Here is a 26,886-nt window from a genome sequence, read left to right on the forward strand (position 1 = left end):
ATTTTATAATCAGCATGTAATAGGCACAGGTATGTAAGAATAGAGAAAAAATTTGCATCTAAAACTTCTTAAAAAATAATTATTTTCCAATAACTTGACATTTACTAGAAGAAAAAAAATACTTTGATGAAATGAGTTATCAAGTGATTCAACAGCAAAATTGATCAGAAGCATTACGAAGGAATAAATCCACCAGTTGATTTAAGTAGAAAAGACACACATTTAAGATCAGAATCCAAATACAGAGTCATATTGATTCCTTCATCGTTTGACCTAAAAATTAGAAAATGGAGAACACTGGGGTATAACCCAGCATCTTCTATTAGATGTCTTTCATTTCATGCAAAAGGCAAACACCATGGTGCACGGTTAGTCCCAGCTGATGTAAATGTAATAAAATGTGATGAGGACAGACATGTAGCTTGGCAAGAGTACAATACACTTTATCTGGGGTAGCTAGTCATCCATGAGCAGAGGGTGGGGACGGACAACAAGTGGCAGGAACTTACAGGGAGGAAATCAGACACATACATCCAAGAGAGTGCACAGGTCACAGGACTGGGAACCACAGGGAACCTTATCAAAACAGCCATCTGGAAAACAGGAACTGTTCTGCCAAATCTCCCCTAGTCCTACTAGTTATTTTTTAACCCCTTAAGGGAACTACTGCTTCAAGATCATGTCATACCCTCCCCTTGTGTCTAGGTCATCAAGACAAAGGGGCAATAAACTGCTTACAGGAGATGAGGGAACAGAACAAGAACAAAGGCACCTCAAATCCTTAAAAGTCCTAGGTTCTAAAAGCATCATGGTGTTCTCCCTAGAAGGGACCCGCTCAGTGCCTGTCCTGAACATCTGTACTCTTGCTCTTCCTGGTAAATTCCTGCTTGAAATTCATCCTGCAGGATGGCAAGAACTGGTGGCTACAGATTTTCACGGTCTCTTTGGCTCCATGGGTCTCCTCTGCAACAGCAACAATTCAAATCCTTCACCCCACTTGGAAACAGGCCTGGTTCCAATGACAGGAGTTAAAACCAACAGGAGAGATTAAACTGTCCACTAGGTCACTGTTTGTTCTGCAGGGAGTACTGTCACCAACCAGCCAAGGCAGCACAGAACTCCTTTTAAATAAAAAATATATAGGAAACATTCCCTTATATAATAACCCATTTTCCCACATTGTTCAGAATGGTTCTTTACCTCACAAATATTCTACAATGAACCTGACTAATCCTCAGTTGTAATTCATTAAGTTCATTTCCAATTTTTAACAGTTGTAAACAGTGTGATGAATTTATTTGCAGATGTCTCTATTCATTCATGATACATTTCTAAAGATAAATTCCTAGACATGGACTTGCTGAGTTGTGGAATACATCTATTCTCATAGTGCAGGCAAGTAGCCAGTTTGCCTTTCTGAAATGCTGTGTTAATTCACATTCCCAGGCTCAGCGAAGAAGCCTGCCTGTTCCCCACAGCTTGGCCAACTGCAGGCATTTTAACTTAATATACTTAAAATTTCATAGAAAGAAAAAGAGTCTTGGATTAATATGAACTTCTTTTTTTATAACAAATGAGACTGCACAGTTTTCACTGTTTTTTTCATGTTAAAAAACAATAGACCAAGGTAGGGCTGTAAAACCAAACCCATATAGATATGATTCCCACTTCTGGCATTTAACATTGTGTGACTATGTGCAGTTACTATACCTCTCTGAGCCCCAATGGTCTCTTCAAAATAGATAGACTATAAATGCTCAAACACATGTGTGTATTAATTTTTTATCCATTTTATCCAAGTTTCTTCTGCAGACTTATACCAACTCATACTCCCAACAACAGAATTTGAGAGGGTCCTTTCTCTATATTTGTTAGGCTGATTACTTAAATGAATTTCATCATTTAAATTGCTAATCAAGATGAAGATGACAGCTCATCCTACAAGTGGTCATTATATAACAGGGACTGTTAAATGCTTCATATGGGCCAACTCATTCAATTCTCACTATATCTACCCACTGCATGCATAATGATAATTTTACCTTTATTTTATTAACAAGGAAATTCAGATAGAGAGGTTAAGTTACTGGACCAAAGACACACAGCCAGTTTAACTGAGGAGCAAAGGTGCCAACTCATGCAATCTACTTCCATCAACTACATTCTTCCCCGTCATGATCATAATTGAATGAATCATGAGACATTCATATGCTTACAGGCTATTAGGATTTCCATTTAATTTAATTTTCTGGTAGGTTGAATTGTCATTCCTTATTGATTGAAGATAACTTGTAAATTAGTGATGCCTATTTGCTTATATGCTATAAGTATTTTTATATGCTCCTAAGTCAATATTTTGTCTTTTAGTTTATGATGTTGATTTTTGTTTTGGCCATATCTTAAGATATCTTAAGATTTCTCTGATCATTCCTCTTTTCAGTTTGTTTGCATCAGAGTGCTGTAATGCTTAGTGTAACACACTGACATTTTCCCCTAATCAATCAACAACAAATTTTCCCAGAATCTCTTAAGTAGTTCACCATTTCCTCAATAACTTCATATTTCAAATTTATAATATATTAAATTATCTCCAATTATTTAGTCTTCTTTCAAGTACTTCAGTATGCTTCTAGAATTTCCTCACCTAAGTCTTACACATTCTAATTTGCTTTCTATTGTAGTCTGATGCTTTTTTAGATTTTTTTTTAAAAATCATTCCTATGAGTATAGCCATTGATCTTGTTTAGTTAATATTGATCTTAGTGACCTTTTTATTTTAATGTTATGTATTAATTTTTTATGTTTATAGATATCTGACATCAAAGAGTATCTACAAATGTGTTTTGTTAAAATACACATTCTTTCTTTCTTCATATAATTCTGCATTGACTGGAGCTAACATAAAAGCCTTAATTTTCACTTGTTAATTCATAAACAAACTCATTAAATTCTCAAACAATTTGATGCAGAGACTGCTATTGTTATCCTCTATTTAAAGTGAAGAAAGAGAAGGAATATGGCTGGATTTGAGCAATGACTCTTAGGCCTTGAAATTTCTGACAGATATCGTCCATCACATTAAGAAAGTGTCTTCAATTAGTAACTTATTAGACTATTTTTTCATATTATATTGTTGTTTGTTTTCTTCCTTTAACATATCAGTGATGTAAATTACACAATAAAGTTCCTAAACTTTCTGATATTCCAAGAAAGGTATATGAACAATTTCCTTCTTATTACATCTGTAATTTTGGGGCTGGGGATGTAACTTACTGATATAGCACTTGCCTAGCATTTGCAAGGCTCTGAGTTCAAACACCAGCACTGGGAAAAAAAAGAGTGAGTTAAATGTGTTTTTTTGATGTCACGTTTTCTAGTCTCAAGTAAAATTCATGAATTTTCCAATTTTATTTTATTTTATTTTATTTTGTTTTGTTTTGTTTTGGTTTGGTTTGGTTTTAGTCCTTAACCAGTGAGCCACATCCTCAGCATTCTTTTTTTTTGTATGAGACAAGATCTCACTAAGTTGCTAAGGCTGAACTCAAACTTGCTATCCTCCTGCCTCAGTCTCTCCGGTAGCTAGGATTACAGGTGTGTACCTTCATGCTCAGCTCATTTTTATGTTCTTAATGAATTTAAAGAAGAATTACCTGACCCTTTAAGGTTTGGAAAAAACACACTCACAAAGCAAATTATATCTGTTATTTTATTGTTTGGGGAAGATTAGGATGCAGGGAGTAACGAAAAGAATAAATTTGATGATGTGTTCTCATCTTTGCATAATTAGTAATTTTCACTTAACTGTATATTAAATACCCAATATCCAAGTTACTCCATACTTGTTAAAATAAATTTCTTTGCCGTTTTTCACCAGTCCATTTAACCATGTGAAAAACCGTATTATATTTGCAGTTCATTTGGAAAGACTCCACATCTTTACAGAACACAGGTTCTCAGGATCACAAGTTCAAGGTCAACCTCAGCAACTTAGCAAGGTCCTAAGCAACTTAGTGAGATCCTGTCTCAAAATATAAACCAACCAAACAAACAAACAAACAAGGTCTGGAGACGTGACTCAGTGGTTAAGCACCCCTGGGTCAACCCCTAGTACAAAAAAGAAAGACAGACAGAAAGAAAGAAAATACTTATACCACACATTCTCCCAGTGTGTTTCTGAACTTCATTTTCTCGGAGACCCCTCAATAAAGGCTGGTAGTAGTCTTCACAGCAATATTCTGTGTTGTTGGTTTTTTGTGTATTGTTTGTTTATTTTTCACTGTTTCCTCATTCTTGATATTTTTCCTCTTTTGGCATTAACTCTATAAGTTCCTGTCCATTTTGTTATTATTTGGGGGTGGGGGGCTGATACTTGGATTTATTGTATTCACTGATGACATCTATTTTACATTGTTGGGGTGTGTGTGTTTTACAGTGCAGGAATCCAATCTAGGACCTTTACATGCTAGGCAAGTAATTGCGCTACACCCCAGGACCTGTCCCTCTTTATCTTCATCAATTCCTTCCTAATTTTTTTAGTTTTATTCTAGTTTCTTTTGTTGAGATATATAATTGATTTTTAATCTTTATATATAATGACAAAGCCACCCAAGGCAAAAATTTCCTTTGAATAATACTTTTGACCCTTACTCTTAGTTTTTATGTATAGTATTTAATTGTTACTTTCTAAGTAGTCTAGATTGCAGTTTCAGTATCCAACTTAGTTACTTTTCCCCACCAAGTACTTTAACACGTGTTTCTTTTGATTTTTAATCTCTATTTTTATGGTGTTGGAGCCACAGTACAATTTCTGCCTTTTTTGAAATTTATTGAGGTATTTTTGACCCGTACAATCAATATTTGAACATGTTAAATGGATTTTTTGAGCAGAATAATTTCTATACTTATTTGTATTTTATTTTCAGTGGCTGTCACAGGGATTTTCACTAACAAACTGTTCTTAAAATTTGTACATTGAACATTACAATCTCCAAGAATCATCACAGCTTGCTTTTGTTTGTGATATTTTCAAACATGGGTAAATAATACACATTATCATTTGGTGATTCTAATTTTTTCAATTTTTCTCCTGTATTTTATATAGGAAAGAAAGTGGGAAATAATTAATATACAGGTTCATGTTTTTTATAATCTTACTGGTAGTTCAGTCTTTTTTTTTTATAATGACTAGAATAACTCAGTGTATCATGTTTTTGACTCACTGTTTATTTACATTTATATTCTATACTTTTACTATCTATTTTTATATTACTATATTTTAGATGTCTCAATGCAGCAGCATTTAGATTTTACTCTGTTCAATGTAAGATTTTTTTTTCCATTTAATAGAAAAGTTGAGCCTATCCAACATCTACTCTCACAAGCGATATGTTCATTGAAATACTGTTTAATGGCCATGTTTTTTGTTATGTTTTTTGGTACTAGGGATTGAACCCAGGGTGCTTAACCACTGAGATACATCATTAGCCCTTTCTTTTTGTTTTGTATTTTGAGTCAGGGTCTCAATAAGTTGCTTAGGGCCTTCCTAAGTTGTTGAGACTGGCTTTGAATTTTCAATCCTCTTGCCCGAGTCCCCCAGCCACTGGGATTACAAGTGTATGCCATGGTGCCCAGGTCATTTTGTTGTTGTTCGTTATTAGGGCAATCCCAGTAGGCCCTTCTCTCCCTTTCTCTCTTCTCCCTCCCAGCCTATCTGTCCTAACCAATATACTACCCAGTCATTATACTGCATATGTTTCATGATAATTCAAACACATTAAAGGTGCCATTACCTAGGTTCCCAGGATGCTGGACAAAATTGCCCTATTTTATTTTTATTTATTCCAATGGACTTATTGGAACAAGAGTAAGGGGTAAGGAGAATTGAAAGTTTGTGTTAAGAAATGACCATCGTTGTCCACATTGAGATTCAAGTCTTGCCTTTATCAAATAAACTCTCAGGTGACCCATCTTCTTTTCCTTATTACTCATTCTCTATCCTCAAAGATGAATCACTTGGGATTCCCTGATCAAATTTATACCCTAGAAAAACAAATTTTAGCCACAGACCACTTTACATTGTATTAAACCTAATGATAAAGCCAATAACGTAAAGTTAAATATCAATATTATTTACTTTAATGGTTATCATTTTGGCATTAATCTAAAAAAAATCTATGATTATGTGAGTTTATTAAATTGGGCAAAACCATCACAGGTGAAACTTGTACATCTAAATACTTAATTGAAAATGTAAAGAGATATTTGCATGGCATTTATTGGGTATAAGCAACTACAGAAAATTTGTCTCATAAAACTAGGTGAAGTTGCTGTTGGTGCAGCTACTTATCGAATACCTGAATCCACTGAGGATGCTGGGGCTTTCTAATGGCACTGGGAAGGCCCCAAGATTGTGATGACACACTCTTGTGTCCATGTTGTTCTGACCCATACAAAAGGACTCATGTTTGTTTCAAAATGCAGTCTCTCAAAGTTTGGATGATTCTTTCTTGGTTATTAGAAAATAATAAATGTATGCTTTTTCCTGTTTTACAGATCAAGTCCGTAAGGCAAATTTTAGTCATCTTAAATTGGCCCATTAGATAACTCTAAGGGAATAATTGTATGAGTGAATAAAAAGGACTGACCTAGAGGAAAATACAGCCTGATTTTCAAGACACATTTAGTATCACTTAAATTGAGGATAGACATGTTAAATAAATCGATTGAGCCAACTAATTATTAGAAGAGAATGTCTACTGCCCAAAATATTTTGAAAACTCTGAAATGTGCTTATTGCTTTCCACTGTGTGTATTTACTATATAGTAAGTTTACTATATAGTAAATTGACTGATTAGAAAAGTACAGGAGCAAAGTGAAAATGAGGAGATATATGTCCCCTTTTTTGCTCTCACTGACCAGCCATGGAAGAAGTCTTCAGATGGTAATGCAGTCTAATCTCAGTTTCCCACTGTTCTTAATCACCTGTATTTGATTAAAGAGCTTTGATTATTCTATAGAATAATTATTTTTTTTCAAAACTAAGAGAAATAAAATCTATGGAAGGAGGGCTTACTGGCCTGGATTCTTTTAATCCTGATATACGACCAATTGTACATATACATCTTGAACAATTCACCACCACTAATAAATATACTTATTTCAGTATATGGATTTTAAATGAACCAATAGTCAGCTAGTACTTTCACCCTGATTAAAAAGATATAGTGAATTTAGAACAGGCTCTTTATTTAACAGGCTTAAATGCACTTAACACATTAACATTTAGAGTAAGATTAAAAGTTAAAGTACCTTCTGCACTTTCTACTTAGACGTTTAAAAAAAAAAATGTAGTTTGCATTGTCTCCAAAAGCATAAGCCAAATTTTAGTTTATGACTTGAATAAAAAAAAAACTCATTTTCACAAAACTGTTCCCATTCCATTGGGAACAAATTGTTAATTATAAATTAAAATAAAATTTTTTTTTTAAACATAAAAGGATACATTATTGAATATTGTTCTGTATTCTATAGACATGATAGTGAAGCACCAATAAATTCATTTTTATAATACTTTCTCATATTAACCCCCCCCCCAAAAAAAATAAGTCCTTCTCCTAAGAAGCATACAATGTGATACTTGCGTTTTCTTTAATGCTTATTTAATTCTAGGAATTTCAGTGAATTCCTCTCAGATTTGCTTAATATTGTAGGAAAATTTTCTTCCTAGTCAATTGCACTGATGTCTCTGTCCCATGGTCAAAACCTTTCAGCAGCTTCCTGCTGACAGAATAAGCCAAACCTCCCTGCACCCTCCAAAGGCCTGAGTAACCTTCCTCCTCCCCCTCCCCTTCTGTAATCATGCTGTGTTCCAGACACCGGCCCCTCCTGGCCCCAGCATGTTTCCCTCCTCTGCTTTACTGCTCACATATCTCTTCTACATAGAAGATCTTCCCTCTAGACCTCACTGAAGTCACTACCAACACCCTATTCCTTCCTGACCCAGTTCCAACTCCTTGTCTTCTAAATGCTTACATCCATACTTCTCACTTCCTATTGTCTAGTTCCTTTCCTGGGGTCCTTGTTATTTGAGGTCTTGTTTGTCTACTGCTTTGGGCACAATATTCATTTACTAGGTCTTTACTGTGCCCATCTGACATTTCTTAGAAGCTCAGGCTCTAATATGAAACTGCCTAAATTAAAATCCTACTTCCATCACTCAGCAGCTATAGGATTCTTTCTGTGCCTCAGTTTCCTAATTTGTATATTGGCATAATAACAAAGCATGTTTTATTAAGTCATCAGAGAATTAATGATTCAACATATGTTAAGTGTACAGCACAGAGTTTGCTAGTTAGGCATCAGTCAGTATATAAACTAAAGAAAAAAATCCTAGATCTAAATAGGTAGATTTTAAAATGCACTCTCTAAACCACAAGTTAGAATTACTTGTATATAGAATTATCAATGAAATAATCAGCTCAAAGTATGCCAGTGACAGTGAGGGTCATAGCATTTTTAAAAAAACATATTTATATCTCCATGAAACATAAGAGATCAATTAATTTGGAAATGGCAGGTGGAGCATAAGTTGTCAAGACAAGCACAGGGATACACTGTGGGGTCGGATCGCTTCCCCGATTAATCGATCAAAGAATCAAAAATAAATCAGAAATGAATCTGAATCATATCAGCCACACTGAGTGGCAGCAGCTGAAGTATCATATTCAATGCACTGTGCCAGGGACTCCAAAATCCATAAGGGGAAAAGGGACCAGCCATGCTGTTTCACAAGGCAAAGACCTTTCATATTGGCATATATTTCCAGATGTGCCACAGCCCATTTATCCTAGAAACAAACAAATAAAGTAAAATAAATCAAGCACTCTCTATCTCAAAACACCCTGTGGTTCCTCATCCTCCAAAAGGAAAAAGCCAAGTTCTTCAAACTTTGGCTTTCCAAGTCCTCCAGGGTCTTTTCCTGTTCTGCATCTCAGTTTTCTCCACCTGACTCACACCATTCCATCCACAGTGGTACCCAGGGATTTCTGGAATCTGGCAATCAAGGTCCTGCTGCAAAGCAGGAAACCTGCATGAAAGCTTCCCCAGATATCATAAGACTCACTTCCTCATCTATATTCTCCTTCAAATGTCCCCTTTTGTGGCTCTCACTGGCCAGCCATGGAAAATTGTACTCCTCCCTCTGCTTGATTTTTCCCCATCTAGCACACTGTGTACAATTTGTGTCACTTTGTTTATGTGTCCTCTTCTACACATCTTGAAGCCATAAGCTCCAAGTGAGGAGAGAACTTCCCTGTGGTAATCATTGGCGCTGTGTCACCTAAAACAGCGCCTGGTGCACAGTGACACTGGATCAATGTCTATTGACAGAATGATCAACAGACCTTAGGAAAGCTATCATGAACCTGAAAAATAAGTCAAGATGAATGGCTATTTGTATTTCAACCAGCTCTTCCACAAAACATTTCACCTTATATTTTGGAGGAATGTTTTGAAAAATGAATTCGTTTAAGTCAATGGTTCTACACTGGGAGGGATTTCCTGTCTCTTCAGGATCTTTGGAAATGTCTGCAGATTACTTTGGTTGTCATAGCAGTAGTGGGTGGCAGCTGCTATCCACTGGAAGTCATGTAAGTAAGTTATGTAAGCATGTAAGTCAAAAATGTTTCTGGACATTCTACAATGCAACAAGAAAGCTCCATGTGATGAAGACTATTCTGGCTCCAAATGTCAACAGTGTCAAGGTTGAGAAGCCCTGATGTAGCTGAAGTCAAATTCTTAGATCTGCCAAGTAAAGCATGCGGGAAGAAAAAGAGAAAGGGAAGGAAGCAAGTAGACTAAGTGAGTTGTTGCAATTGTAGACCACAGGCATGAAACTTTCACAAACAAAATGGGAGAGTTTTAAAAAATTAGCAAATGTGTTCACCTTGCAAGAAATAAAATGTGCTACTAAGATTTATGCATGAAAGTAAGAAGAGAAATGTCAAAAAAATTAGTGAATGGAGGAAAGTGAATTGTAAAGAAGAGTTTTTCTCCTAGTACCTTTAGGGTCTCTAAAAGTGTGCCCCATATTCCTGTTACATGTATTCTTTCAGGAATAACTGACAACGCTGTAATAAAAAAGGGGGGAAATCCCAAATCACCACCTCCTCTCTGTGAGCCCCGCAGTCTGCTGCCGACAGCTCGGAGCATTTGGCAGGAGCCGGCTGTACAAGGGAGCAGATGCTTCCTGCAGGCTCTTAGAGTAACATCAGGGATATGAGAACTTGGGGAGAAATTAACCAAGCGATCAAAAACAGACGAAGAGATATTAAGAGGTATAGCGTTCCCCTCTCTGTAAACATTGTGTGAGCTAGACAAACCTCATGGTTAAATTACAGAGTGCTCCATCCACAAAGATGCACAAGTAGCTTTGGAAAAATAAGTTTTGGGGAAGAAATAAAATCTCATAGGCTGATGAAGCCATTGTCTACAACAAACCGTGTCGCCAGCTGAAGGAAAAACATAAAATTCTCTCAGAACAGTTCATCTCCTACATGTTAATGTCCATTTAATGGATGGGGGAATGTGCTCCGTAGTTTTCCTTTTTACCCATGTTTTTGGCTTTCTTTGATGTTTTCTCTGCTGTATTTTATAAGTATTTTTTTTCATTCAGCATTTCCTCTTTGCTGACCCCAGTATGTTCTCTTTAAACCAGACTACAGAAACACTCTCCCATTTCTAAGAGACATCTCTGCTTTCTTCCACAAAATATTTTTTGGAGGCTGAAAATGAACAGGCCAAGTAAAAAAAAAAAATAAATACAAATGGAACTTTGGGATAAAAGGTCTTCCACAGAGCTGAGAATGAACGTGCAGTTAGCAACAATTTAATTTTGAGGAAACGTAGGGTAAAGAGGTATAAAGAAATACATGTTTTCCATTAATAAATGGAAATCTGAGTCGTAGATCCATATTCCTTGAAATCAAATGGAAACTCCAAGCTTAAAAATGGAGAGAAAGACTGAGAGTGAATTGACAGACTGGACAAAATGTTGTGGTTGATCAAATCAATACTGGACTGACACAGAAAAGATGATGTCTCTTTATAACTCAGACATAAGGAAAAGGAATAAAATGGTAGTTTGCTGCTACAGCTACAAGAATATTTCTTTTTTCTAGCACTGACAAGGACAAAGCAGCTCCGGATCACAGAAACTCATCAACTGTTAAATAACTTGCAAATTGTTGATGAACGAAGGGAACTTACAGACAGCAAGGGAATGGCAACTTTTCCAAGAAAATCAGGGGGTTTATCTCCATCTTCATCAAACACTGTCACTTCCAAAACATCATGGATGTCTTTAATGGGACTGAAACAAGAAATATCAGGTCTTATACACAAAAACACACAAGTGAAAGTCTGTTGCATGAAGATCTGAAAACACGGTTTCACTAATTAAGTCTGTGTGTCCTCAGAGTATAAAACTACCATTTAATTAAATTCTAAAAATTAAATCAAACTGACTGTATTCCCAAGCCTTCCATCATAGAAGACTCAGACATCCACATGAAAAAAAAAAAATCAAGTCAACTTTTTTACTGACATTTTCTTTCCATGTAGATGTGCACTTGAGGGTACAACTGTTAGAGGAGCAGAATAAAGGAGAGAAAGAGTGAGAGGGAAAGGGAAATGATTTCAGAAAGTTGCTTCGAAATGAGAAAAGTAAGCATCACATTTTCTTTAAATTAATGAAAAGGAAAGGTAAAATTCACATTTAATGAAATAGTGAGAAAGCCTCCTGTGGTCGAAACACAAATGCCAAAAATCCAAGGCATATTTAGAAACTTTTTTGTTGTTGTTGTTGTTGTTGACCAGAAGGCAGACACGAGTGAAAATGAAAATAGAGCCATGATCACTGACAATGTGTTAGAGAGACAAGACACTCTTATTCCTGGCCACTGGCAGACCTGTTGGCAGAGCTGATCCACTTCTCATTGGTCCTTGGGAGATTTCTACTAATATCATCAAATCCACACAAGCAAATTTGACTATTGTAGACTAAGCATTTATTCAGCTTTGTGAGGATAACGTATCATCATTTCACCCAAATTCAACAGGGGCCATCCCTTGATGGTCAGGTGCCTTGAAATCTAAAGTAGGAAAATTAAGTATATCCTGCCTCCTTAATAGACAAGTTTGATGGAGTGGGTCATTCAGCTAAATGTAAATACAAGGAGGCTCTGGGAGTCATTAAAGATTCACAAATAATATGTATTTCCTAATGAATCTGGCATAATATAAGCTTTCAGGCATTTAAGATAATGTTATAGCATACAAGCTCCTTGAATTTAAGGCAGGTCTCCATTTGTGACTTTATTTAACTGAGGAATTAATTGGTTTAGATACATGGAGGCTTCCATATACCCACAGATTAATTTAGTCACTTGAAAGATCTACTTTACAAATGCCTTCTATAACACTCCCTTGCAGTTCCAAATGGTCTCTTCTATTATTAACACCACACTCCATAAAATAAAAGTATAAAAGGTTTTAAGGAAAAAGAAACAATAAAATTCACTCTTTGCACATAAAAATGGACAAAAAGTTCCACTCAAGAGCCCCAGCCTGCCCCAAACATATCAAGGATAATTGCTTTAAGTTAAAGCCACTCCTCTGTATTTCAGAGGCTAAAGCACTTACAATGTAAAAACTTTGTTCCACTCCGGGTTGAGGTTTTTGTAAATGGTATGTGTCTGAAGCCGGTCATTGCCTACCTCCAACAAGCAAAAAGGATCACTCTTCCCTGGCAAGAGAACAGACATTGGTCAATGACAAATGAGTCCACAAAGGGTCAAAAGTACAGTAAACAAAAGCCATGTAGTTTTCCAACAATGAAAATTTCATGTTTGGTGAAAGAAGGAAGGTGAGACTTTTAGAAAGCTCTTTGGAAGCCCTCTTTGGGAAAGTGGAAGGTGGACAAAGTCCATAGGTCTTTTAGCATCTTAACAACCTGGGACCTGATACACAATACCCCACCCAGCTCAGATACAGCTGAAAGTCAGTAACCATACAGGTCTCACAAGAGGGCTATCAGTTTGACCTGTGAGAGGATCCACTTCTTTGTTTTATTTTAAAAATAAACTCACTAGCAAAAATAAACAACAACAAAAACAAAACAAACAAACAAACAAACAAAAAACCCTCAAAGCCTACACATAATCCAATTTAAAGATGGGTAAAAGATCTGAAAAAAAAAAAGAATTCTCAAAAGAAGACATGCAAATGGCCAACAAATATATGAATGTTCAATAGTATTAATCATCAGAGAAATGCCAATTGAATCCACAATGGAGCTATCACCTTGCCCTACTATCTAAATAAATAAATAAACAAATAAATAAGTATGTGTGTGTAGAAAGGGAACTCTGATGCACAGCTAGAGGAATGTACATTAATATAGTCCTTATAAAATTCACAGGTTCCTCAAAAAGTCAAAAATATATCTATCACATGATCCAGCATTCCATTATCAGGTATATATTTAAAGGAAATGAAGTCAATATGTTGAAGAAATATTTGTACTCCCATGTTTATTGTAACACTATTTACAGTGTCAAAAAATCAAAATAAGGGTCCATCGATGGATGAGTGGATAAAAAAATGTGGCACATATACATACACAAATAATATTCAGCCATAATACAGATGACACCTAGTTTTTTTGCCGCAGCATGGATGAACTGGGAGGACAATTTTATTAAATAAGTTAGGCACAGAAAGAAGTACTGCATGATCTCAATTCACATGAGATCTAAAGAAGCTGCTCTAGTAGTGACTAGAGGCTGGGTAGGGTAGGAGTGACAGCTGAGTGGGGAAGATTCATCAAGAAGTACAAAGTCACAGTTGTGCAGGAGGAATGCATTCCGGCTTCTCCCCCATAACAGGGAAACTACAGTTGACAACGTTGCATTGAATATATTTCAAAGTAGCAAGAAGGAAGGATATTGAAGGTTCTCACCAATAATAAATGATTAATCTATGAGTTGATAAATATGGTAAGTGCACTGATTTAATTATTACACGCTGTATGTATCAAAACATCACCCTGTATTATAACACTGTTACTATATGTCAGCTGGAAACAAAAGAGAAAACAGAGCACATCTCTGCTTAGATCCTAAACTTTCTTTAGGTCAGAATGCATGTTTACTCTTCTACAATTAAAAGTCTATGAAAACTTACATAATTTACATGGCTGTGAGAAGACGTGCAAAAGAAGTGTAAAAATGACTCTTTAAGATTTAAAATGTTGCTTTTACAAAATGTTGTATGATTTTATAAACTCAGTGTATTATAAGACCATGTGAGTTACATTTTTGGTGCTATGAAACATACAGACATATAATTCAATGAAATAGTTTGGAATTATATCTTAAAATATCTTAAACTCATCCCTTACTTCTTATCTCTTCTTTTTTTCTGCCCTACCTCCCACACCCTCCAAAACCACACATACAAAAGCAAGACAACTCTAAGTCTGAAGTTGAATTCAGAGTGCTACCAAAAATTCTCTTCCCTTTTGTCAGATTTGGCAGAGGGAATGTAGAATTGGAACTGTCAGGGAAAGAATGAATAGCTCCATAATGTCCTTACAACATTAACTCATTGCCTATGTCCCCAGCACATTGGTACTTTACAAAGCCGTGCATGCTAAATTAATTGAGGGCATAAGGACAGATGCTTCTCCAACAAATGCCAAGGAGTCCTGGGCCAGGGCCTAATGCAGAGAGTGCTTGCGCCTCTTGACCTGTTGACCTGCTATTCAGGTCAATGAACCAACATCTAATTCACTTAATAACTAGGAGCTCTGAGGTACTGCGTATTGAGAGAGAAACTAAGTATACAGGAGCCTTCATGAGGATAATATTTTTTTAAGAAAATGGAGAAGAGCAGATAAATGGTTGAGGTTCAGTTTGAAACAGAAGATTCCATTCCACTGACTTGTAGTCTAGACACTTGGATACCTGGCCAAACCTTTTAAGTCAATGCCATTAGATGCCGTTAGTGGTCAGTTACCACTAGACAACAATCAAATCACAGAACTAAATGAATGAGTTTGGGTCTTAACTGCAAACAATGGAAAGAAGCCTGTCTAAATTTCATAGAAAAAGAATTTATTTAAATAATTCAGCTCTCAGAACCCCTGCAAAGCCTGGAAAATCAGAATAAAAAATTTGCTGTCCACCAAAGAATAACTTAAGCACATAGTATTATATTATAATAGTTAATATAATATTATATTATAATAGCTAGTATTATATTATATTATAATTCTATAGGATACTCCTGTCTCTAAATCCTGCCTGTGGCTTCTTCTAATATGAATTCTCTTTTCCTGCTTCTTTGCTTTGTTTGATGCACAAAGGCCTCCTATGAAACATCTGCCTGGTCATGCACCCATGCCCCAGTATCAGAGCTCAGAAAGGGAGACTAGGCTTTCCAGCTTCTAAATGCAAGTGGGTTCTGACATGGTCTCCTCCAGATGCACTGGGAAACTCCTCGAACATAATAGGGATTTTAGATGCTAGACAGTCAAAAATCAAATGATCACACAAATCCATCTGCAAAAAGATTCTGGCTTATTTAAAAAACAGTTTTCTCTGAAATGTACTCTGCAGGGGATTTATATGGGGTAGAGCCTGCCAACATAGAACAACACTGAATACGGAGCGAACACATGCTCTGGACTCCATGCTCAGGTATGGCATGCTTGATTCCTCAACCCAAGCTGAAACAGCTACTTAACCGTTTGTCAGACTATTAGTAGGTGTCAGCGCAGCTCCTCCAGAGACACCAACATGACATGCCATCAGCACTTGCTCTGGGGAAACTGCCTGACACTCTTAATGAAAGCCCTGGGGTTACTCCACAGCAGGGCAGAGACAAGGCCTCGTCCTGTTGAGGCACAGGTGGGCTCATGCTGCAGCTCCCACTCTTCTGAGCAAGCACGCTCTTAGCTGTCCCAGCTAATGAGGAACAGACTTCCCTCCAGAAACTGGAAACTTCAGTTATGTGTCTCCAAGGAACATCCTGCACCAACTCTCTGAACGTAATTCAGTCAAAGCTCATTAAAATGCTGCATTTATTAATATTACAGTATAAACAGGCAGAGAGAAGAAACAAAGACATTAAGATGTTTATAGAGTAATCTATGTACCCATTTTAGTTTGATCTTTCTCTCTTATGTAAGACTTACAGGATGAATATTTTTATTGCAGATAATAATGATTTCCCATAATAAACGGAATGTCCCTATATCCCCAATAGCACTGAGAGAACAGCACTGGGCAGACTGCTGTCCAGACCTTCAAGGATCTACTTTTCCTTTCCTCTTCACACGTTTTTTTTTTTTTTTTCTGTAAAATACCTCCCCGTGTCCAGATGACATGTCACCTAGATGTAGTAATACCAATGGTGATTCAGTTTCACATTGGAATTTTAGCACTTTCACAGAGTAGCCTTTCCCATTCTTTTTAACATCAGTTTCACATTCATTTATATTCCTTGAATAATAACTAAGGGTTTTTGATGGGAAAATTTCCCATTATATCAATTATAAAAGTTGAATGACAAGTAGTAAATGTATTTTAAGGGTCGTAGTTTTCATTTGAAAACCATTCCTGAACACAAACTCTGCTTCTGATATGCAAAGACCACCAACTTATTATCTGTAAGGAACTCTCCTCCTGGTCTCTGCTGTTCTGCAAGTATCATCTTTTCAGTGGAAACTTCCTTCAATCTCACACTATAGCACATTGAGCTGTCCCCGTCTCTGATCTCCAATTGTGTTTTTTTTTTTTTTTTTTTTAATCTTTTGGTACCTGGGATTGAACTCAGGGACACTCAACCACTGAGCCACATTCCCAGCCCTATTTTGTATTTTATTTAGAGACAGAGTCTCACTGAGTTGCTTAGTGCCTCACTTTTGCTGAAGCTAGCTCTGAACTTACGATCGGGGCTCAGGAGGCTCCTGTCTCAGCCTCCTGAGCCCTTGGGATTACAGGCATTCACCACTGTACCAGCCAATTGTGTGTTGTCTTCACACCTCTCATATCCCATGTCTGTAGATCTTTTTTCCATATTTAGCCTGTGTATTTTACTTAAGGATCCTGAAGCTGGCAAAAACAACATATGCATACATGCCCTTACCATCCCGGGAAAAGTCATGGCCAAGTGAAAGGGGCTCCAGTGAGGAGTGCAGACCACAGGGAGCCATGCTTCTCCCATCCTTCGACACTCCCTGCAAGAAGCCATATTTCTTTATCTAGATTTCCTGTTTATCTCCCATCCCCCAAACCCATGTGCCATTTGTTCAGAAGTAGAAATGAAAGTTCAGAGAAATTTAATTTGGTTGGGAAAATATTTCATAATGGAGGTGAATCTTAAGTGAGGCTTAGAAGGGGGAGTATTTGCCTGGTGCAGTGGCACACGCCTGTAATCCCAGTGTCTTGGGAGGCTGAGGTAGGAGGATTGTGAGTTCAAAGCCAGTCACAGCACAAGCGAGGTACTAAGCAACTTGGTGAGACTCTGTCTCTAAATAAAATACAAAATAGGGCTGGGGATGTGGCTCAGTGGTTCAGTACCTCTGAGTTCAATCCCTGGTACCAACAACAACAACAAAAAAAAATAGGTGAGTATTCATTTAGCAAAACTGGATATATCCTTCTTGGGCAGATTCCAAATTTATTCGGAAGATATATTTACATACATATATACAATTGGCCTTCTGTATCCACAGGTTCCACCAAGGGTGGATTATGTAATATGAACTTGGCCCATGATAGTTCCCTCTATAAATGAACAGGTACAGACTTTTTTTTTCCTGATCATTATTCCCTAAATAATGCAAATATCACAACCATTTACATTGTATTATGTATTATAAGTAATCTGAAGGTTATTTACAGTATGTGAGAGAATGTAAGTTTTATATAAATACTATGTCACTTTATACAAGTGATGAGAACATCCTGGAATTTGGGTATCTAAGGGGCAGCGCTAGAATTACTCTCACAGAGTTATCAAGGGACAACTATATATTAACAGGCAAGTACTGGCCTGAAGGTCATGACCAGTACTTTTCACTCAATTTCAATTCATGTTACTCATCCAGCAGCCAGGAACCACCATACCCTGTTGACTCAAAACAAATGGCAGGGTTTATAGAGGAAGATAATTCCTGAAGCTATGTATGGAGCAGTGTAGCTCAAAAAACCTGGGAAAAGAGGAAGGATGACAGCACTGCCGTTTCAGAGAAAATTTCCAAAAACCGCTTTTAGGCCCTGTTTTAACCCTTTACTTATAAACCCTCCCATCAAATATTGAAGAAAATTTTAAATGATCATTCTGAATATTTGTATCCTCTGCCAACTGAAGCCTCATGATCCATCCTGATCCGCCTGCCGTTCACCAGTTCTTTAGCCAGGAATGTGTCTCTTTGCCCGGCTTCCAACCACACCAGGCTGCCCCATCCTATCTGGCAAACAGGAACAAGGCTTATTCATGCTTCCCACTTTGCATGCAGAGCAGCTTGTCTGTGCAATGTTCTTCCAACTGTGCCTCTTCTCCAGAAATTAGAATGCCAGCTAACCTCCCAGGCCTGGTACAGACATATATTCTTCCTGGAATTTTCCCTGCAATCTGTAGGAAGGTCCCGGATTCCTGTGGTAACTGGCTCAGGGATTAGAATATCTCCCATATAATCTACCTGTTCATTGCTTCAACAGATATATTAGGATCCCTGCAACATGGAGATCCCTGTGCCAGGAGCTGACAAGGATTACAAATAATAATAATAACAATAATAATAATGAAGGAAATGCCAATCTTGGTTCTTGCTGGGCCTACTTTTTACATGTGCTCTGTGTTTTCAAGTAGGTCACAGGTTCCTTTAGGACATTGTGCTTCCTCAGCATCACACAGGCATAGAGCTACTCTGTTTGTTGTGACAGATTTTCTGAACAAAGGGTAGCCTGGTCCCCACTGGGAAGACAGCAAAGGACAAAGAGGACGTCATCTTGATGCAATGTTATTTAACTAAATTTCTGATGTTTTCATATTGCAACACAAATGTAGAAAAAACAAGGGTTAATGACATCAGAATTTTTACACCCACTCCCCTGCCACCACTCATGTTTCAAAACACACCAGTATCCCCTGCATTTGCTTAATATCACCATGATTTCATTCCCTGTGCAAAAGCCTTGCTGCCCATCAGTGCCAGAGTAAACTTTTAAAGTTCATATCAGATCACTTCACTCCCCTACTTAAGTTGTTTCCCAAATTCCTTTACCTGGCCCCCGTGCTCCCACATGGTTCAGTGTTACCTAAGCTGATAGTTTTCTCTCCCCAAAGGTCCCTTTGCTCTCTGTTTTCGAGTCTCACTTGATTTCTTGTAGCTCCGCAGAAAACATGGCTTGGGAAATGGTATTCCCTCACTTAAAAATGCTGGACCAGCTCTTCATCCTTGACATCGCTACTAAAACATGACTTGCCAAAGCAACATCAGTTAGGTGTCTTTTAATGAATCTTAGCACCTATTCTTGACCTTAGCAGTATGATTATAATCAAATAGAGAGTCACTGGTTTAGTCACCTCATGTGAAACCCAGAGCCAATTCCAATTCTCCACCATGTTAGCAGGGGCTATCATAGGAGAAATACATTTGCTGACATAAATTAGGATCTTCCTAAGAACCCAAACACTAAGATCAAAGTGATACCTGTAATTTGTAAAGTGCCACAAATGAACTGAATTCATATGGTGTTATTAAATTACAACTGCTAAATCTTCTACATACTCCCAAACTTTGCCTTGACTAGAGAGTGCATTCTTTGGCAGACAGTTAAAACAGCCTGCCAAAGGTAGATTTATATAGTTTTTAATGTATTTTCAAAAGTTCTTGATTTGGGCTCAGTTATCCAGGAGGATCACATGAAAATTAAAAGCATTCAATCACTACCACTGAGCTTTCTAGAAATTCCAATTATAGTCGTCCCCTTGAAAATAGGGCATCTTTAAGAGGAGAAGTATTGCTATGGATACAGCTTCCAGAGACAGGCAATGAAAATAAACCATACAGTGGGCATGTGGTTTAAAATTCCCAGTGAACAATAACCACAGAACCACTCTTTTTCTGACACAAGTAGCCTTATATTTCAAAAAAAAAAAAACAAAAACAACAAAACAAAAAACTTAATAGTCACCATTATAATTTACAGAAATAACTCAAAAGTAAGTATCATAGCATATGGCTGGAACACTGTTATTGTGTATCGTGTGGTTTAAATGCAGTATATTGGTCAATAGTTTCAGAGAATAGCACATTACACACAATAAAAATCAGATGATCCAAAAAGGTATTTTATAGTAATAAAACTATTATCCACATTATGAAAATGTGAAATGAAAGCACTATATTAGGTTAGCATGAGAATTTCTCTCCAATGAAGCATTTTTGCCTTCATTTCTAGCAGGTAATAGAAGCAGAAACAAATCCAAAAAAAGGCATCTTAGTGTGATAGCTGTAGATTTCTAAAAGTATCTGAAGACCTAAAAGTGATTAACAATGCTTTTATGTCTAGCTTTATCTAAAATTAGAGAAATTTATAAATAATATATCAAAAAGACAATCTGTAGGGCGGTGGCTATGGCTCAGTAGCACAGCACTAGTCTAGCATGAGTGAAGCACTGGGTTTGAGCCTCAGCACCCATTAAAAAATAATTAAAATAAATGTATTGTGTCCATCTACAACTAAAAATATTTTTAAAAGACAATCTGTGAAATTCTCCATAAAACTACACTCTAATAAAATAAATTTAATAAAGAATAGGAAAAACATTTCCTAAATACATAATATATATTGGGCATATTCAAGATACAGGGATTAATATGTGAGGCTACCTCAAAAAACAAAGCGCCACATCACCACCACTAATTTTCATCATCAATGAAAAAATCATTGAACAGAACATTACTGTACTTAAGGCAGGAGTCACAGGTACATGGAAGGACTCATGCACTTATGGAATGAATGGAGTGTTTTGCCCTTATAATAATGGGAACTCAAACCTGTGTGGGGGACATGCCAAGAGCTCCTCCTAATGGCACACCTAAGGAACCACTCCCTAATTTTGATGAGGGTCCTCATCTATTTTGATGGTGCACACCACCTCCTGCATCAGGAATTCTATAGCAAAGGAGTGTGAAGGGAAGGAAAACAGAGCCCTCTCTTATAGCTTCTAAGCCCACTAAAGGTTTGTCTGTTCACTGAGTATAGGCATTCAGTGATATGTGTTCATCATCACATCTACCACCAAGTTGAGTTTGTTTAAACTGAGAAAAACTTAAAAAGCAGGTCAGAGCATTATACTGAATTCACTAGAAAACAGCAGGGTGTTCTGGAACTGAATGTATTGTTGTTCTTCTGAATCGGGTACTGGAACTCTCCCTAACATGCTTATTTATCAACTAAGGCCATCTTGTAATAACCTAGATTTCTTTCCTGAAAACATGTTGTTTTTACCATTCTTCTGATAGATATTTTGAGATTATGTTAATGTGATCATTGACTCATTCGTCAACACTGGCAACAGAGAGGGGTCCAAATAATGACATCACTACTCATAGGTCAAGAGGATCCTCATAGATTTGGAAATTTTTGTTGTTGTTGAAGGATGTTTTTTCATGGCAAGAAGTGCCAACAAATCTCAAGCATGACAAGAAAAAAAAAAAAAAGAACATGTTGATTTTTGGAGAAAAACCAGGTCCATACTATGAGTAAAGTTGATCCTTCCAGCTTTGTTCTTCCATTGCTTCCTGACAACTCCCCAGCTTCTCATCATGACACACAGATTATTAGAATGATAGAAACATAAAAAATAAAGATGAGAATGAATTACAGAAGAAGGGGATAATGAGGCTTATGTGATATTATTTTGTTATATTACTTAATACCATCCTACCCGAACTGCCATGGGATTCTTATCATTTCCTACTATTGGAACAACAAGTTTAAGAAAACTCTCCTAAGTTTCTAACAGTTCTATACTTTGAAAGCATTCTAATGAGCAGGGGCCATCCTGGTAGCAATAACAGTGTATGGGTAGCTGTAATAAAGCTGAGGGAGACCAACAGAACCCATGTTGCCACAAGAGGATTACTTTAGAGGGAGTTTTGCTATGTAAGAATTATTTTAAAGAACAAGATCAACAAATAGAAAACACTGTTGACAGGATGGTACACGCTTGAAAACACTTTTTGATTCTAAGAATGAGAGTGAAGAGCCATCGACTAGATGCTGAATATTTTCATGTACATTATACAAAAGGTGGCCATAATGGTCTCAGTCCTGATACAATGAATTAACCCCACAAATTACAACATTCTATCAATCATAATCAGACTCTCTTGAATGACTCTGCAAGCATGTCAAAAGAGTTTCCTTCTCTTCATTGGCTAATCTCTTTCATGTATAAGGTACATCTTCTTATCTAACTGTACAATTATGACCAGAGAATACTTCAATTCTCTAAAGCTTTTCTATGAACCCACTGGGTATTTTGTTACCTTTTTTATACTTTATGAGATTAAAAAATCTGCCCTTTTTCTCCATGGTATTAATGCATGAATCTGATATGCCTCAGGGCAAACCAGAATATAGAGCACTGGTCTCTGTGAGGGCTTCCACTGCGGATAAGGAACCTGTTGCACTATTTTTCAGCTTTGTCCAGAATAAAATGTCTGTCTCCCTTTTAATCATTACAACATGAGCTTCTTTTCTTGAAATAGTCCAAGCGAAGTATGTTGGTCTCATTAAACCTTTAGACACAGCTACATTCACCTTGATTCTGAAAGCATGGTATATCATTTGTTTCATGAACGAAGGCTATGGTTTGGTTACTACAAAAGTAATTACATCAGACTGCATAACCTATTACCTAAAGATTTTAGGTTGTGCCGTGTGCAAAGGTTTTTTTGAAGAGATATCTTTAATAAAAATATCTGACACGCTCTTCTATTAGAATAACTGTTCATGTATCCATGACTAATGTAAGCATACACCTGAGAACATTAGAATATCCTCCATCAGTTTTAAAGTGATGTGCTCCAAGACAAGACAGCTTAATTCAAATTCCCGTAATTAAAAAAACCTCTCTTTTTTAAAAAAATAAATTTTAGAAACTCTAAAAAAAACCAAGATAAATTTAAATTTAAATTTATTCATAATTAATAGTTTTTAATCACACAATACCATATTTACAAAAGGATGTATAATTTTTAAAATAAATATATTTTTTATACTAGAGCCTAATCTTTTCTAGATATGTTTATATCAGTTACATATGTAGACTTAGGTTATTAATATATTTTGTGACATTTGAATACACTAATCATTTCCTTCATATAAGATAATGTATTTATGGAAAAGAAATTCACTTTAGTACATGAATGTTATCCCAATATTCTAAAATACCAGCATAGTAACAAGTGTTCAAATTTGATTTCTTTTTATGACTATGTAATCATAACATCAATAACAACTGATGAGGAATACCTGGTTTAGTCATAGAGTCTTGCATGGCTCATTTTCTTTTTTAATTGTCACTTGCAAAGAGATAGGTGGCTTGAAGATTAGCAAGCTGTGACAACAGGTCTTGCCACCTGCATTCATTCCCCCCCCCTCTAGTACTTGAGGTCCTTGCACCCTACAAACAGTGACTATGGCCTTGCTGGTGGTGACCACTGCCCCAACTACCCTCCTCAGGCTTGTACTCCATGAGGGTTTCTGAAGCTTAAGTGAAGAAAACTGGAAGAATCAGTTATTTAGCTTTATGTTAAAGAAGCAATTTGTATGGATAGATAAAAGTGGAAAGGCTGGGGAGTTTCCTTTTGTACCCTTTCTAAAATGACCGTGATACTTACTTGTACTAATGTATTCCTTTTTAATTTGCAGGTGAATACTTTGTTCCCTGATCAATCACAATATATGAACACCTGGTTATAAAATAAGGCTGCCTAGAAAAGGTTGGATATAAACAGTCACTTATGTTTTTAATAATTGACAATAATTCATTCATGCCAATAATTCATGCCTCTTCTAATCCACAATCAAGTGATACTGATTTTTTTTTTACCTATACATCAGGGAATTGGTAAAGATGATAATAAAAGCAGTAACGGTGGAGCGTATAATGTATGTCATTATGCTAACCTCCAGGAGACACAAACTGCATCCATGGTGCCATCATACTGAAATCTGAATGCATTTCACTTCACACATAGAAAAATGGCATGACAACTGTGTGGAGTAGGTCCACTCTGTCATGGGAAAGCAATGTCTTAGTTGGGAACACACTGGAGGACTCATCTACAATCTTGAGAATATGTAAGGGAAACAGAGATTTGATTCTAAAAACAAATATCAATGTGGTCGAAGGACATGTTTAGCTAATGACAAATCATTTTGTCTCAATTCAGAATACTGATAATTTTCTCATAAATATAACACAGAGATGGTAAAGCAGTACGACATTTGGTCAAACCACACAGTGTCATTTCATTGTTGACTGCTGCTTTTAAACACTGCCATCCTTTGATACTCTGCTTCACCACTACAAAACTATCTGTTAAATATTTTGAATATAATAAAAATAAACAAAAATAACTTTTCTCCCCCCAAATTATTCTTACATAAAGAGGGTTTTGACTTATCTTCTAGTATTTACATTCATTCCTTTGTTTTCTTTCCTATTTACCTTAAATATTCAAAATACTCTTAGGAGATGACATATTGGCCTGAAATAACTCTCATCAATACTAGTTTGGGGGCTTGAAGGACACCTGATAATATAGAAAAAAATAAAATAGGATGTAAAAATGTTTTCCCACAGATGGATGTTATTGTAAAACAGTCTTTAAAATAAGGGAAAAAAAAAACTTTGGATGCATTACAATTAGTTTTTGCAGATTAAAAAACTACAACTACAAAAAGAATCTTTAAAAAATACTGCTTGAAGGCATAAATAATTTCTTGGGGCTTAAGACATTTCTTGAGATAGTAACAAATGTGGATTCAAAGAGGGCTGCTCTAAACACTTAGAAATAATAACAATTCGCTCTAGGAAACTAGTGAATAACTCTAGACATGTTCTAGTAATGACAAACTGCTAACATCAAAGACACATGTTAAATAGTCAAGTTAACTGTCAAAGGCTCACTTGAAATATTAAACATTTTCATAAAACATAAGTACAAAGAAAGGAGCATTTTCAAATTAACATGAGACTATAAACATTTGCAACTGTATTAATGACTATCAGAAGTAACCATTTTAGTATTTCATCTACAATCCTTACAATTTATATCATCCATTTGGCCAAAAAAAATGCATTATATGCAATTGCTCACTGGGCACTTCTTTCAGGTGGGAAGCAGAAGAGACTACGGAGTATTCATTTCTACTGAATTGGTTCTCTGAAGCGGGTGGAAAGAACTCCTGTTTTAAATTAAGTTTATATTTTCCATAATTTCGTAATAATATGTGCTTAAAATTAAAATTCACTTCCCCAATGTTTGAGTTTCCTTAAACACAGTCTCAGAAGTTTAGGAGTTATACAGGTATAGTATAATTGTTTCTGTATGGAGGAACAAAAAGAGTAGACCACATTCTAAAAATACAAATGTGGCGGGGGGGAACCACCCAATACAGTGTCAATAGATGAGAACTATGGATGTTGAACACTTTCTGTGTTCATCAATTTGCTTGGTAAATAGCATCTGTCATGTAGGCATTTAAATTATTAGTCAGCACACAGGGGTAATTTGGCAACGAGCTTCGCTGATTAGATGCTGTTGAATCTGGATGACTCTACATGCCATAGAGCACACTTCAGCACTACGCTAGTATACCTGCTCTAAACTTCACCTGAACCACCAAGAGAAACTTCTGAAAAGACGGTGTCCACAGCAAGGTGGTCCTAGGCTCTGAACTCTGCTCACTGTCACAGTGAGATTCCAAACAGACATGCTAGCACACGCAGGTCAATAAACCACATTCTGTCCGCTGTGAAGGATGCAGCACATTCAGACCCAGAAGGGAAGAGGGGAAGGGCTCCAGGGCAAATAGCATGATTTGAGGTGCTGCAGCTAAGTTCAACCCCCACGTTAATTTAAGAAAGAAAGAAACCATGCCATGAATAATCCACAAATATCTCTGAATCCAAACTAATCTAATGCAATACTGAATCAGAGTATAAGTATTTGATTTTTTTTTTTTTTTGCAAAAAACCAAAAATGGGGACTATGAGAACAGAATTGTTCAAGTCCGCATTGTTTTTTCTCTGGTTGTTCTTTCTAAAACTGCACAGTGGGTGTACATTTACTTCTATTTATTCCACATCTTACTTTGCTATAATATCATTTCAAAGCATGAAATAAATGACAATAACAATGTAAAGCAATTAAAAAATGAAAGTGTTCCATACCCGAGAAATCTGCAGCTAGGAGATCTACTGCCTTCAAAACCTTCACTTGTAAAATGCCAACATCCTTCATATCTTTCAGAGAGTTTTGTAAGCACTGAAGGGAGAAAAGGAGATCACAAATGAAAACAGTTTTCTAGTATACTATTAGTGCTCTGAAGGCCTATGGGGCATCCATACATTCTATTATCTTCTCGTCTCATGAAATATTAGAAAAGTTTCAAACATACACTATGCCAGCCCACAGGACAGTTAGGCATTTACAGCAGCCAGATTAAAAAAAAAAAAAGTAACTGAGAATTAATTAACTACAACTCCAAAATTAACAAATTAAAAGCACATAC

General features: G+C 36.4%; 1 protein-coding gene across 8 annotated transcripts in view; it reads right to left on the reverse strand.

Moving 5' to 3' along the window:
• Positions 1 to 26,886, reverse strand: part of Mctp2 (multiple C2 and transmembrane domain containing 2) — a 223,158-nt gene that overhangs the window by 73,349 nt on the left and 122,923 nt on the right. For all 8 annotated transcript variants that reach the window (XM_046436562.2, XM_046436552.2, XM_058576938.1 and 5 more), the window contains 3 exons: positions 26,546 to 26,639; positions 12,701 to 12,803; positions 11,267 to 11,369 (listed from right to left, as the gene is read on the reverse strand). In XM_046436562.2, the coding sequence (XP_046292518.1) occupies positions 11,267 to 11,369; positions 12,701 to 12,803; positions 26,546 to 26,639 (300 nt within the window). The remainder of the gene's footprint in view (positions 1 to 11,266; positions 11,370 to 12,700; positions 12,804 to 26,545; positions 26,640 to 26,886) is intronic.

The sequence above is a fragment of the Marmota monax genome, unplaced genomic scaffold (genome assembly GCF_021218885.2).
Source record: "Marmota monax isolate L192 unplaced genomic scaffold, Marmota_monax_Labrador192_F-V1.1 WCK01_AAM20220418_F8-fsc00005, whole genome shotgun sequence".
Lineage (NCBI taxonomy): Eukaryota > Metazoa > Chordata > Mammalia > Rodentia > Sciuridae > Marmota > Marmota monax.